General features: G+C 41.4%; 1 protein-coding gene across 2 annotated transcripts in view; it reads left to right on the forward strand.

Moving 5' to 3' along the window:
- The first annotated feature begins 10,375 nt into the window (after positions 1–10,375).
- Positions 10,376–15,724, forward strand: part of LOC147426753 (uncharacterized) — a 72,883-nt gene continuing 67,534 nt past the window's right edge. For both annotated transcript variants that reach the window (XM_086498121.1, XM_086498120.1), the window contains exon 1: positions 10,376–11,329. In XM_086498121.1, coding sequence (XP_086354247.1) covers positions 10,503–11,329 — 827 coding nt within the window. In that variant the 5' untranslated portion in view covers positions 10,376–10,502. The remainder of the gene's footprint in view (positions 11,330–15,724) is intronic.

A 15,724-nucleotide genomic window follows, 5' to 3' on the forward strand; every position in this document is an offset into this window, starting at 1 on the left:
GACTTAAGCGTGCTTTTGAAACTTGAGCTATACCCAATCATTTTCTTTGAATGTCAAAGCTCGTCTATGTTTATCAGCAGTAGCCTTTTGCTTCTATTGCGTGATAGATATATCTTCTTTGATATTTCTTTACGATCTTTGCTAAACTCATCAGCAACAAATATGTTCCCAAGTGTCTTGACTATCAATGAGAGCTTGGGTCTTCCTTCAATTACCTTGAAGGATGCCTTTCCTGTAGAGGTATGGACAATGTTATTGTACGTATACTCTTCTAAGGGTAAATACTTTGATCTCTCTGATCTACTTCCGTAACATAGGCTTTAAGTAGATCAATGATACTTGAATTTGCTATCTCACTTTAGTTGTCCATTTGTGAGTGATAGGCCGACGAGAAATTCAACTTAGTACCCAAATTCTCAAAGAGACCCTTCCAAAAATTATTAGTCGTTCTTGGATCTCTATCAGATATTATAGATGTTGGTAAGCCATGGTACTTAAAGACCTATGAGATAAAGTTGGTTGCCATATGGTGTGCTCTAATAGTCTTTTTGATCGATATAAAATGCGCTTTCGTGCTAAACCGATCTATGATTGTCCATATTCATGTGTTCCCATGTATGGACTTGGGTGATCCAAAGATGAAATCCATGGATATACTTTCGCATGGGGAACCAGGTATAGGCAATGGCTGAAGCAAGCGAGCATGCTTCCCTCTATCATACTTTGTCTTTTGACATACAATGCATTTGACAACATAGTCCGATATGTATGCCTTCATTGTTGGCCAATAAAAGTACATCTCTACTCCCTTGAGAGTAGCTTGAATCCCTCTATGTTGCACATAAGGTGGAACATGAGATTCACACATAACCTTTTCATGTAAATTTTGTGTAGTGCATAATTTGTTGCCATAGAGAAAATAACCATCTTGCACATTGTATGGTTCGTCTTTCTTCCCTAGTGCAATATATGACATTACATCTTTGAAGTCTGGATCCGTCGTGTACTCATCTATCATAGAGGATAGATCATTGTGAGTAGCTATTGATACAACATTCACTCTTGGCCTTCGTGAAGTGCATCGGCCACTTGGTTGTGCTTACAAGCTATGTGAGCAATATGAAAATTAGATTGTGAGAGAGTGTTAGTCCACTTATCACTTAATTTAGTTTGCGTCAAAATTTATTTAATGCTTTGATGATCTGTGTGCAAAATAAATGGAGTGCCTAGGAGATAATGCTTCCAAGCATGTAGGACACGTAAGACAGCTAAAAGCTCTTTTTCATATATACCTAGATTCTTTCTTGGTCATCCAATCTCTTAATTTCGTATGCTATGGCATGCCCTTCTTGAAGCAAAACAATTCTAAGGCATCCACAAGCATCACACTAGACCTCAAAAGGCTTTGAAAGGTCTGGTAATATTAGAATGGGTTGAGAGATAAGCTTGCCTTTAAATTTTCAAAAGCTTCATGATCTTTTGCAGCCCATACAAATTTAACATTATTTTTAGTCAAATCATACAATGGGCCTTCTATGAACGAGGTTTTTCTTTGAAGCGTCTATAGTATATACACATTCCTATAATGCTTCTTAATTCATGTAGATTCATTGGTATAGGCCATTCTTTTATTACCTCTAATTTTGCAGGGTCCATTCGGATCCCTGCTTGAGAGAAATATGACCTAAATACTGAATTTCTTTTAAGAAAAAAATCACATTTCTTTTTTATTAATGTAAAGCTTATTGTCTGTCAAAACTTGAAATATTACATGTAGATGTTGCTAATGCTCCTCAATTAATGTTGTCCATTCCTTTTTCCACAAGCTCGTTCACTTGCCTCATAGTCTCCTCTTGCTGAGCCTATGAAGCTCAATAAGGAGGCTTATCATGAAGTGAGCTACCTGGTAGAATCTCTATGAAATGTCCATCTTGTCCCTTTTGGGAGGTAGCTCTCTGGGAATGTCATCCATAAATACATCTTGAAACTCATTAAAAAAAACTAGAAATTTCTAACTCTTCTTTTGTTTCATCTTTAATTTCATTAGGAACACATGCATCTTTCTTAGACTCTTTGACAAAAACCATGTAACAAGAAAGAGAGCTTTTCATTACTTTGTCTAAAGTTTGAGACTGTATAAGAGGTATAACATTGCCTACACTATTAACATCCAGTGAAACATCCTTGCCTCGATAGGAAAAGAGAACTTTTCTCTCTGGAAACTTCATAGTGGCAACCATGTGATCAAACCATGGTGCCCCTAGGATAACATCTTCATGTTGGAGTGGAGAGATGAATAAATCTTCTTTATCAACATCGCATTGCACATTGAGCCTTAGCTTCCCAATCAACGTATTGACTGAGACCTCTTGCCCTTTTAAAACTCCCATCTTCTTGTACCACATCTGCCATCTCAAATTCATGAGCTACCTCATCAAACATAAAGTTGTGGGTAGAGCCAAGGTGAAGCTATATGAAAGAATCATGCTCTCTTACTTTCCCCAAATATAAGAGAGTGGTGCTTCTTTGCGATGGCCTTCCTCTTTTAGAGCTTCCACCAAGATGGATCTAGGAGGGTCATTACGTTTACTTCTCTTAGGACATGCCCGGGAAACATGACCTTGCTCTCCACACTTGAAATACTTGTTATCTTTACAATAATGTTCAACCTCTTTAGGAGAAAGTTTATTTTTACCTTTATAGCCCTTTTCTTTTGCCTTTTCTTTGTTGTTGTTGTTGATGTTAGCCTTGGGAGAAGGGAGAATTCTGCGTCGCATTGTTCTTCCCCTTTGGCTCACTTGATTCTTTGGCTTCCATTAGATATGAGCCTTTCTTGGTCCCTTGTTGGAAATGAATCCTTGAAGAGACCATAGTATGTTTGTAAGAGTTTTCAGTCTTTGTGAGTTGGCATACTCACTCATCGCCTCAGACAGGCCATCACAAAATTGTTGCTTTTGTTTTGCAAATTCTATCTTTTTGTAGATTGTGGATTTGAGATGTAACTCTCAAAACTTATCCACATACTTTTGGACATATTCATGTGGGGCCATCTTCAAGCTTCACCATTTTGTGAGGACTTTGTCCTTAGCATCACTTGGAAGGAATTGCTTTGTAATAGCAATCCTCAAAGCTTTTCAAGTCTTTGGAGTGCCACCTTGACTACATACGCTTTCCCACCATTGATGGGATGAATTTTGGAAATGCATAGAAATATTTTGGAGCTTTGAAGATTCCGAGAAAATTTCATCGCTGCGTCAACTTGTTGGATAAAGGCCAGTACTTTGTCAATTGGTCCAAAGGTTCCATCATAGGTAAGAAAGTTGATGTTCTTTCCTCCCTCTTTGAATTCCTTCAACTTATGTGACCTCTTCCATGCTGCATAGATCCTCCATTTACCCCTTCTCTTCTCTCTCTCTTAGGTGGCACGTCGCTATCCTCCATGTTAGAAGATGGTGATGATGATGAAGAGGAAGAAGGCAAAGATGGTAAGCGCTTTCTTCGCTTCCTCTTACTTGGATTTCTTTCTCCCTTCTTTGGTTTAGCATGTGAAGGAGTGCTTGATGACTTCCTCTTCTTTTTGGGATGAGTAGTTGATCATTGTGCCCGCCATCTTCTTGGAGCAGCATCACTTCAAAGGTAGGTGGAGTGTCACTTTCATACCTCTTCCTTGAAAGTTCAAGGTTTTCTTCTTCTTTTTGAACAGTTTGTGTTGGAGGTCCTTCCAGTATTCATTACCCAAAAATATTCCTCTTTGGGGATCTCACTAGGAGGCCTTTCTGGAATTCTCTCTTCTTGGGTACTTGAGAGAACTTGACCTTGGAGAGCTTGCATTTGTTGGCTTTGAACCTCCACTTGCCAAATAGGGTTTTTCGTTGCTTCTTGTAGCTTGTCAACAAGGTACTTGACAACTGCAACCATCGCCAAAAGCTATACCATGAGCCAAATGTAAGTTGTCAATATTAATTACATTTTCTTAGTTATGTTGGGCCATGATTAAATTTTCTTATATGTGTATGCTAACTCTTTCCTTGGCACTTCCAAAACTTTGGCTACCACTTCTCTTATCCCTTGAAAATTAGCACTCAAGTAACTACACCCGTGGTTTAGAATATTGTTAATTGCAAAGAGTACTAGAGTGGGTTTAACAGTGTGAGGTTGACACTGACTTCTATCAAGCTTGCTAATAGCTCAATAATGATTAAGTCGTAGGCAAGTCTTGGAAGACTTCATCATTAAGACCATAGTTTCCAATGGTGTCCCCCATATCCTGTAAACAGGTATACCCAATTGCAATGAACAACTCCAACCTTTCATCAATTACTCAAGGACCTCTCTTCTTAAGAAAAGAGAAACCTCAACTTTGATACCAATGTCAAAGAATCTAATACTTACTTTTAGATTCAATGAAAATTAACTATTAAAGGAGAGGTTTTTTCTTAAGAGAGAGATAGCCAGGAGAACATAGGTTGTTTTGGGCTAATTTCTTTACAAAAATACACATTAAAAACACTTTAACCATGCACATAGTTCAAAGAGAATAACCAATTAAGATTGACAAGTCCATGAGGATTGGATTTGCTTGGAACCGGTCCCCCCTCCAAAGGGACTTGTATTATAATCCTCTTTCATAAAATCTAATATCTAACTAACCCAAATGATTTTCTCATATTTAACCAATCATTTAATGTGGGAGAATAAACAAGAACAAGAGTAAGAATATAGACATCTGCTTATGGATCTATCTCAGCACGTGACCAAAGTCAATGGGTCCCAAATGAGAGATGGTATGTCAAAGAGCAATGCTAGCTAATGAAGCTTGAAGGACATGAGGGTTAGCTTCATTAAATACCTCCAAAGGTTAGTGTTATAGGTCCTTAGACCTAGGATCTTAGGCAAACTAGGACTGAGCTTCAGGTGCGAACCTGGACCAAGCTTGAGGTGCTTGTCGTGCTTGCTGATTAAGGTGCTTGAGGTGCTTGTCATGTGTAACATTTAATGGCCTAAAAAATTGTGTGTAGCGGAAATTAGCATGAACATAGTGGGCATTTCATTAGAATAGATTCCTAATGAGAATTACAAGAGTGCTTGGGTGGAGAGAGCAACAAAAAGCATAACATCTAGTTAGATAGCATCAACAATACTTTCAAAAGAGAGAGAAATTAAGCTATTGACAACAGTTGAGGACCGGATTTGCATGGAGCCGTTCCCCCCTCCAAAAGGCTTTGTATTATGGTTTCTCCCATCAAGAGAGACATTGTACAATACAATTCTTTGTGTTCCTTCAAGACTAGCTAGTGCAATGAAGATGAAAGCTTCATGCACTAAGCAAAACACTTAGTAAACACAACTTTAATTATCCCCGTTCTCAGACCCAAGACCTCACACACCTTCAAAGATGGTGAGAGCTAGCAGGGTATGAGAGTAGATTGAGAGAAAGGAGTATCTTACGAGAAAGATGTACATCTCCTCACATAATCACTCATATTAGCATAGATTTAGCTTAGTAATTAGCTTGGTAGAGGAGATGAGCATGCATTGAAGCTTGGCTCTTGGTTGGATTTTCATCCACAAGCCAAGAGTGTGTCGATGTAGGCTTCTATCTCACAAGCTTGGAGTAGGTGATGAGCTCTCCATTAAAGCTTGGGAAGAGATAGTCTTCTCTTTCTTCACACATGAGATTGTGTGAGTGTGTGTGTGATAATGCCTTGCAAAAATCAGCCCCCTCTCTCTCTTGGGCGAGCCCTCTTGCTATTTGCTCTTGCTCAGCCCTCATTGGACCTCCCCAAGTCAAGCCTATCACAATTAAGCAGCATAAGTGATAGCCTTCTGACATGTGTCCCCCTTTCCCCTTTTGTGAGAGCTTTAGGTTAATTAATAATTCAATTAAACTCTCATTGGACCCCTTTGCCTCCTGGCCAATAGGAATCAGCCAAGCCATTGGGCTCCTGAATGCTCATTGGACCCCTTGGGAGACTGTCCAATAGTCTTCTAGGAGACTTAATTCTCATTGGTTCTTTTATTAAGTGTTTTTTAAATTAATTAAACTAGAATTACTCTAGCCTAATTCTCATTGGTCCACCTCCAAGGCCATCCAATAGGAATTGGGCACACCTTGTGGGCATCTGGGCTAGGGAGCTGACATGTGTCCCTAATTCCCTTTGTGTAAAGGGAGCCTGTGTGTGTGTGTGTGTGTGACTTTCTCTCTCATCCCCTAGAAGAAGGGATCGCCCCCTCCCATGTAGGGATATGCAAAGACTTTTTAGTTACACACAAAGCATCCAATTTCCCCTAGGGTTGACCTTTGGACACAACCTTTGAATTTTGGAACCTTAGCATTTTGGAAGTCTTAATGGGCTGAACCTTAGGGTCTTTTTAGCCCATTGTTGCACATGGCTCTTTTGCAGATGCCCCCCCCCTTTGGATCCCTATTTTCCCTCCTTTGGATCCCTATTGTGGCCGGTCTGCTAGCTTAACCAATATTCTAGCTTTTTCTCCCCTGTCACTTCCCCACATTAAATGATCAGTTTAATCTGAGAAAATCATTTAGGAGAATTAGATATTGATTATTATGACATCATGCTTGATGATTAAAGTGCTTTATGACTAAGGTGCTCAAGGGGTGAGGTGTTCCAAAGTCAACATGATTCCTACAAGAAGGGGGTGAGCCGTAAAGCTAGGGGCATCAGAGATAACACAAACACACTCACTCAAGGCAAGGCCAAAACCTAAGAGGCAGAAAGGACACATGTCAAGCACCTACACATGCTGCCCTCATGTAGTGCATAAAGCCTATTGGTTGACCTCTAAAGGGGCCTATGAGAATTTAGTTTATTTAATTGATTGCAATTTTCAAGCCCTCTCTTTCAAAGGAAAAGGAGGACACTTGTCTAAATGCTACCATGGTTGCTTGATATGTCTAATGCATGTGATTGGCTAGTCTAGAGAAGGTCCAATCAACTTCAAGCTTGAGCTAGGAAGAGGGGTCGATCCAAGCAAGGAGGGGGGTAGCTTGACCATATAGTCTCTCTCTCACACTCACACACACACACACACACTCATTCTCATGGTGTTTTGAGCAAGAACTCGATCTCCTTCTCCAAGCTTGAGAAGTTGAGAGCCTACATCAACAAGTCTTGGCTATGGAATGCAAATACAACCAAGAGCCATGATCCAAAGTGCAAGCTTGCCATCTTCTTCATCTCCATTACTATGCTACTATGCTATGCTAAGATACAAGAGTAATACAAGTGAGGAGGATTATTTCTTTCTTATAAGTTACGTCTTCTTCCTCTTCCCTACCCTCATTCCCTTCTAGCTCTCTCCACCTTCGAAGGTGTTTGAGGTCTTGGGACTGAGGCCAAGGACAAGTTAATGCTTTCATTTAGCTAAGTTATGGGCATAATTGTGGTGTATGAAGCTCTCTATCTTCATTGCACCATCAAGCTCTCAAGGAACACAAAGCTTGTATTGTACCAAGTCTCTCTTTATGGGAGAAGCTATAATACAAAAGCCTTTTGGAGGGGGAACCAGCTCCACATAAACCGGTCCTCAACTGTTGTCAAGTTCTCTTATTCTCTCTTTCTGCAAAGTATTGTTCATGCCAAGTTAATTAAGTATAATGGTTATGTTTCTACCTCTAATCAAGTTCACCCTCTATTTTCTCAAAGTATTCTCATAAAAATGCTCATTGCAGTTTTCTTAATTCCATTATTCTCAATTTTCATAGTCCATTTCCATTACATCCTCTAGAGAGCTTTGTTACAATACATGTGTGTGCTCTTACAAAGCCTTGCTTGAATCAAGAAGATGGTGTCTTCAAGATTCCATGGTATAACCCTCCTTTCCAAACCCCAAACACCCCAAACGAGGAGAAAGGAACTGTGGGGAAAGAGGAAGATGAAGGTGGAGAGATGTATTTTTCAAGCAAGAGAATTGATATTCCATGTACACTTGCTCATGGACAAGCTCTTAGCATAGCTTAGTAATAGAATAGTAGAGATGAAGAAGAAGAAACTTTCTTTGGCTTGAATTTGCATCCATAGCCAAGAGTTTGAGCATAGAGTCTTTCTCTAGAGCTCCCATGAGAGAGGAAAAGAGTTTGATTTGCCAACTTGGGAACTTGAGAGTGTGTGTGAGAGGAGCAAGAGCCTCAAAAATGAAGCAAGACCTCTCTTTTATAGCTATGCAAGTACGCAACTAGACTCGAATTAAAATGTTTCACCCGTGATCAATGAGGTGGGAACACCTCCTAATGAAACTCAAGCATGTTCCAACACTTGTCCCTCTTGCCTTGCATGCTAGAGTCCCCCCCCCCCCCCCGCGCCTCTTTCTTCTTGGGACTCATCTTGGCAAGTGGAGACACCACACAAAATCACACACACTTGTTTAAGTTCACGTAAAGCAAGCATGTGCTACCTTGGACATGTGGCCTAGTCAAGCTTAGTAAACAAAGACTAAATTCAACTTACTAAATGAGGAATGACTGATCTAACCTTAGTCTTTAGCTTTTCCCTTTCATTTAATAAAAACCATAAACTTACCTTTTAATTAATTAGCTCGAGTGCAAGACCTTTGTACAAACCTTATAGGCTTATGAAGGTGACCTAGGGCTACATCCTACCTGCTAATTTAAGACCTCCTAAATTAGGATAAACTTTGGTAAAAATAAAACTCACCCTTTGGGCTTTAGAATTTCCACCTCTTGTGCAAAACCTTAGCACAATGCTTTAGAGGTGCCGCCAAGCTACTCCCCAAACTTGCTAAATTTAGACATTTTGTGGCAAGTTAAAATTTCACTCTTAAGACTTCCCATACTTCATATTTTGGAGTCTAAAGAATTATTCTAATGACTTGAGCTTAGCACAATCACTTTCTACTTTTATAAGTCTTTGCCTACATCATCATGGATGGAAGCAAGAAATTTGGATCCTTGCAGGTTCTTTTTCTATCACTTCCCCATAAGAGGACGTCTTGGGAAGCTCTTCATGAGTATGGCTAGCTGACTGGTGTTGCAAGAAGATCATCACTAGGTCGTCCCTATCTAGGTGGGGTGTTGTGTAAGTTGTCTTTGCAGCAGTACTAGGGTAGGATGATAGAAATAAAAGGAGTGAGAAAGGACCCGTGGCAGCAAGAAAACACTTCAATGGTTGTAGCCATGGCCATAAATTACAAAGGAATCTTGATGCCAAGAAAGCAGAAATAGCAAGACCAACATCGGGCCATAAAAAGGGGAGAAACAACGACAACTATTATGACAAAGTCCAACAAAGGACCAACAACGGGCCATAAAAAGGGGAGAAGCAACGACAACTACTATGACAAAGACCAACAAAGGCATCAATGTAGCCAAGAATGGCATAGACACTCACGAGCTTGGTGGCAATTGCACTTCTTGAGCAATAGGCCAATATGAGTCTCTACTAGTAGACCAATACCACACAAGATAGGAGTGTATAAGAATTGACTGCAATTGGCCTTCCACCCTATTTATGAGGAGATGGTTGATGAAGAAATTGGCCAAGAAATGGCTGGCGAGAACATTATGCTCTACTGCAGAATCACGTGTGGCCATGAAGGGGTCCGCATTGAGAACAATTGGCTAGTTTGCCTTTAGGAAAATCGTGCTTGGTTGTTGAAGAGCTCAATGGTGACCTCCAAGAAGCGCTCAAAGGGATGGGTCACAAAGCATTCCAAAAAGCCCAAGTGCATCTATCCCCTTCTCTCCCCCCAACTCTCACCGAATATTGAAGGCAAAAGTGCCCATAAGCTTAAAATCAAGATCAAGCAAAACAAGGAAAGGTGGCTAATTGCCTGCCTCCTTTACTAATGTGATGTGCACACAAGTAGACCCAAACTAAGTGTGTCCAGTTGGGCACCTAATCGGTTACAAGGGTGTTCACACCAAGGCCCGTCCGACCACACACCACAATATGTTGTGCTAATTAGGCTGAATTCAGACGGAGCGGCGGCAGCTGTAGAAATGCGCAAGCAACCAATCATGCAGGGGCAGCTGGCCTGGAGCGTTCACATGGCGCGGCGGAAGAGCAGAACACTGTTGCCACGTCGCGATAGAGATCATGGAGTTTTTCTTCCGGACCCCCCCTCCCCCAATACCAACTTCCACCCTCCACGTTGGCGATTAGCGTATGCGTGGCAGCTTTTCTAAAGCCATCTGCAGTTTTTTTAATGATTTATAGGGCCTTTATAAAATGTTTTTTTGAGTTTTACCTTAGATTGCCGCCGGGCCAGTCTGAACACAAGGTTGGAGGTAGAGCACCTTCCACACGTCTTTCGGCTGGAAGTTGCACTTTTAGCGTACTACTTCCGCCGCCCCCGTCTGAACCCCCCCTTAGATTGTCGAGAACAACCATTCAGTGGTAGCCATGTAGGAGAGTGCATGTCCACGGTGGAGGAACCATTCGCTGCAGGCTTTTGAGCTTACAGATTATACATAGTTCATTAGTGGTGCTTTAGCTGAGGTTTTAGGGAGATTTTTACTGAAGATGCAGAATGGCAACGCTACCCATGCAGCGTTGCGAACTCTCCGAAGAAAATTTTCGTCTACTGTGGCCACAGGTTTGTCCCGCCATAGCCCGAGCTCTTGTACGGAAGACGCATTTGCTCGTGGCAAGGGGCTGCGCCCAATTTTGCGCATACCCATCCATAAGCAGTTTTGCAAGAGAGGACCACTGGGGTTGCACTTTGAATCATTAAGCAGCGGCATGCAAGCATTAGTGGCTGTTGATATTCCTTTAACAAATAGTTCTGAAGCTAATGTGCCTGCAGAGGAAGGTTGTACTTCAGTCAGCCTAGAAGAGAAGAATATGAACCAGATGCCTCAACATTCTGAGTCAGAGCCCAACAAAGGAACTCTTGATTTGGGACAAAGCTGTAATTCAAATTCTGTACAGCTTCCGGTCGACAAGGTGCATGAAAGGCTAAACCATCTTGAGAGCATGGTGGAACAGCATAGTCGGTCCCTCGTGCTTCTATCTTCACAGTTGGAATCACAGAGGCAGTCTTTGAACTCGGTTCTGGAAGAGTTGAAGCACCTCAAAATGGACCGTAGATGCAAAGTTCAACAGTCTTCTGTTACTCCCGACAACGATTCTACCTCAGACATTATTGATGTCTCTGCAAGCGGCTTTATAGACCTGGTTACACATCCATGGCCTGAATGGACTCATTTTATAAAGCATCTAAAAACCCTGCCCTTCTTCAAGGAGTTGGTCCAAGTACCTGAAGTGGTAGGAGTTTCTACTACTGATGACTCAACAAGTATCAAGCGGGTGCTTGCCAAGTTCTCCAAAGCTTATGACTATATTTTCAGGTAAGAAGTCCCTAACACACACACACACACACACACACACACACACACACACACACAGAGAGAGAGAGAGAGAGAGAGAGAGAGAGAGAGAGAGAGAGAGAGAGAGATGAGGAAATGAAATGTTATATATGTCTTCAAAAGGCCAAAATGACTGATGAGACCAAAAAGTTACAACGCGGTCAATCTGATACAATGTTTGAGTACCAAAAATGGAAAAGGGACTGAAAAAAGGGGTACAATAGAATCCTAACTGCTAGATGTGAACTAAGCATCTAGTTGGAACTGTGTAGGATATGAGAGAGAGAGAGAGAGAGAGAGAGAGAGAGAGAGAGAGAGAGAGAGTGTTACGATTGTGACTATGTTACATTATTACATCTACTTCTAGTTGCAGATACGTAAAGTGCCATGCCAAGGAGGACCTCTACGCTTGGATGGTCACGACCTTTCGCTCAAGAGAATGCCTCTTCGTCAAAAGCCATACTCCTTCGACGATTGGTCACACCCCTTCGCTCTACGGTTGTGACTCTTCGTCCAATGGTTGTAGCCCTTCGCCGAAAGGATGCGTCTTTACATCTAAAGTCATGTCTCTCCACCATGAGATGCGTCTTTTTATTTGTGTCTCTACGTCTCCTATATAAGGAGCCTATCGTACTCAGTTTTCAAGCATTCATTCAAGCAATCAAATATTCATTCAGTCTTTTGAGTTTTAGTTTGATCTTAAGTATGAAGTTTTAAGCCTTAATTATAGAATTAGCACCACTAATTCTCACAGTGGTATCAAAGCAAATTTTTTTCCGGGACCCGAAGGTTGTGAGCTCCTCACCCTCGCCGCTAACCTCTTCCCCCCTTCTTCCCGGAGTTGCATGGAAGCAGAAGAAAGATGGTACGTACACAGCTACACGTATGAGGTAACTTAAACCTTCTTTCTCAATGCTGTATACAGAAAACAAAACTCAGATGTGTGTGCATAGCGTATCCTGAGAACCTCGTGCACCTTTGCTCGGGTGACACGCTTTCAAACCTGCCCTCGCACCCCTTCCCGCGAACAAGCACACGACAGGAAACATACATGTGTGTGTTGAGAATTATTGCAGGAGCTCTCGAGCCGCATCTCTTCATTGGCACCTTTCTATCGGGTCGTGTATCTTCATAGTCGGATGATACCTCTCCACAGTGACTCTTCACCTGTTGCCCTGCCCCTTTCTTAAGGTACCCCTCTATCGTGCCTCTTCATTGCTTCCCTACCTCTTCACCTTGTTAAAGTTTAGGCATCTCAAGTGAACTACCCAATGTGATCCCATTATTTAGTTTGGCTTTTAGGTATTTATTTTACTTATTTGTCAAAGTCTTGGGTAGGGCAATTTACTAGGATTGCTAAGTAAGCAACCCCTTGCCTCCATTGTATACACATTCAGTTATTCATTGCCAAGGTTGATTGGTTCAGGAGACTCTCTCTCTCTCTCTCTCTCTCTCTCTCTCTCTCTCTCTCTCTCTCGTGCTCACTCCCCTTGGTCTCTACGCTTCCGCATCGTCGACTTTCACACACCTATCAGTTGGCACTCCTTCGGGGGCTAGACTTTTCCTCACATGACGAGGTGCACACCCCTTCGCTTAAAAAGCTACTTGCTGGCTTCTAAAACCATCCACGTTGAAATTTTGAAATCACTGAGCTGAAGCGCTGGTTGGTTGAATCGTTGGAAACTCTTCGATGGAGTTTTTTTTAATGTAAGCTGAAGTAGCGCAAGGCATTTTCAGCTCATATAACTTAATTTTAATAGTGGCCGGCCAGTCGGTCAACCCTGTATTTTTTAAAGACTATGTGAAAGCTCCTTTTCACGTGAACCTTTCAATTAAACTTACATAAAAAAAAGCGGCAAAAAAAGCTAGCGATGCGCCATTTTATTTGAAGGTTCTTCTCCAGCTTCTCCTCTCAGAGCTTCTCCTCTTAGTGCTGACTTGGTGTGCAGACTTTGCGGGCATTATCCTTCGCCGATGAGAACAGTTGGATAACCTGTCAGAAAAATAAAAAAAAATTCCGAACAAAATCTTGCCGGAAAATTTCACTCCACATGTAGTGATTGTGATTTTGGATTCTCCTGCTCAGAGCCGGACATGATAATTGTTCCCAATTCCCCAACTCCTGAGCGCAAATCTATTCCAGAAGGACTTTTTGCTCTTGGAGGACCTGTCACAGAACCTGTTCTCGAACCAGAACATGCACCATGCCGACTTCTCAGGACGGAGAAGATCAATTTGAAGACGTCCTTACTCTTATCAAGGAACAGATAGTAACACTTTCCACAAGCCTCGCATCACTTCACACTCGCTTGGATCAGATTAAGACGCAAAACACTTCTCGGAGTCGTCTTACTGCTTCTTGGACGACTGATGCTGCTTCTTCCACACCTATGAAGCTTCAGTGGTTGAACAAAACGAACCTGATCCAACTGATGAGGTAGACAATCGTGAACTTCAATTACTTCATAAAATTTTTAATGCTGCATAGATGAAGAATTGGATGTTAAACTGCCCGAGCCCTATAATGGTCGCCACGACAAGCGCGTGCTGGACCAATGGCTATTCAAAATGGAGGTCTACTTGTTCAACACGGACTTAGAAGAGAGTAAAAAAGTTTCACTTCCTAGTTCTCTGCTCAAGGACACATCATTTCTTTGGTGGCAACAACGGGTTGCTTATGGTAACACACCTTCTTGGGATAAATTCCGGCGGGCTATTCGCAAGGCGTTCGAACCTGCCAATGCGGATTTTCATACCCGGTCCTCTCTTCGCCGCCTGAGCCAAACAGGTTCCTTGGTCGCGTACATCAAAGAGTTTCAGAGATTAACTATGGAGATAGAGGATCTCACAATTTCATTGACGGGCTTGAACCAACCCTAAAGGACGATGTGCACAAATACAACCCTACCACCTTGGATGTTGCAATAGTCTATGTGGAGCGTCTTGGCGATAAATGGAACCATACGTGGAATGGTGCCAAATCTTCAAACAGCGCTTGCTTTTCACAACACGATCGCAGAGAAAGCTATAGCCAAAGTCAATAGCAACAATCTCAGTTCAGACAGCAAGCAACGGAGCCTTATTCAACTTCAAGGTTCTATTCTCAAGATCGACAATCTCAAAGCTGATCTCCTTCAAATGCTCCACTTGATCGTGGTAAAGGACGTGATTTTTCTCAAGATCGGTGTTCCAATACTCGGCAAGGCTCTTCTCAAAAACTTATTGGACTTCAAAGAAGGATGGATTATGTACAATTTGCGGTGGTGACCATAGATGGTATCAATGTCTAAAAAGACCAAATCCGTCTAATCTAAAAAATAAATTCTAACGCAGAAACATCATCCAATTCTGAACAACCAGCTTTTGCTCAAGATAAAGGAAACTCTGTGGTCAATACAGTTCATGTCTCAGCGGATACGACTATCCTTATGAAGCATGCTCAATGTGATTCTTCAATTTTGGAGCCTCTTTCATAGCAAGTTTTGAGCCTTCTTGGAATGCTCAATGGTCGCTCCATCAATGTTTTGGTGGACAGTGGATGCTCGAATAATTTCGTCAGCACTCAGATAGTTCGACAGCTTTGCTTACCAACTCAGAAGACATCTCATTTATATGATGTAGAATTAGCAGATGGATCAATTTTAACTTGTGATGAGACAATTCGACAGTTTTAGTTCGATATTCAAAATTCTGCGGATCAATTGGATTTCAAAGTCATGCCTTTATCTTACTATGACTTGATTCTTGGTCAGCATTGGTTATTTCATTATTATCCATCAATTAGCTTTCGAGGACATACTACTAATTTGTTCAAAGATGGACGTGAACTGGTTTTACACGGGCTTTATCATGGGGAACGAGTGATTCACGCCTCACATGTACAAGTCAAATAGCATGATACAATGGAGTATGAAACGAATATGATATATGATGCAGATGCATAAATTATAATTGATGAATTTTTGAATTCATTAACTTTTCCTGAATCAATTGATGAAGACAAAGATGATTTTAAGAAAGAAGTTTTTCCAAGTGATGCTTCGTTACCAGACAAAGATAAGAATATGGTTGCAAATTCGGAGTCAGAAGATGATTATGCTTTCTTTGATTCTTTGCTGGATGATGATATGCCAACTGCAAGTCATGAAGTGGCAGTTTGTGAAGACGATTCTGAAGAATCTTAGGATTCATTATTGGAAGATGATTACAGTCTCAATTCAAAATCCTCTCCAGTGATTAGTAACATTGAAGTTATCCCCTTCGAAGAATGTTTTGAGAAGATTTCCTTTTCACCAACTATTTTGTAGTTAGTGGAAGATTTTGAACCAGAAGTCCTACATCACATGATGACTTTTGAAGATCAACCTCTTGTTGCAG

This window comes from Adiantum capillus-veneris, chromosome 24, assembly GCF_014529385.1.
Source record: "Adiantum capillus-veneris isolate H3 chromosome 24, ASM1452938v2, whole genome shotgun sequence".
NCBI lineage: Eukaryota > Viridiplantae > Streptophyta > Polypodiopsida > Polypodiales > Pteridaceae > Adiantum > Adiantum capillus-veneris.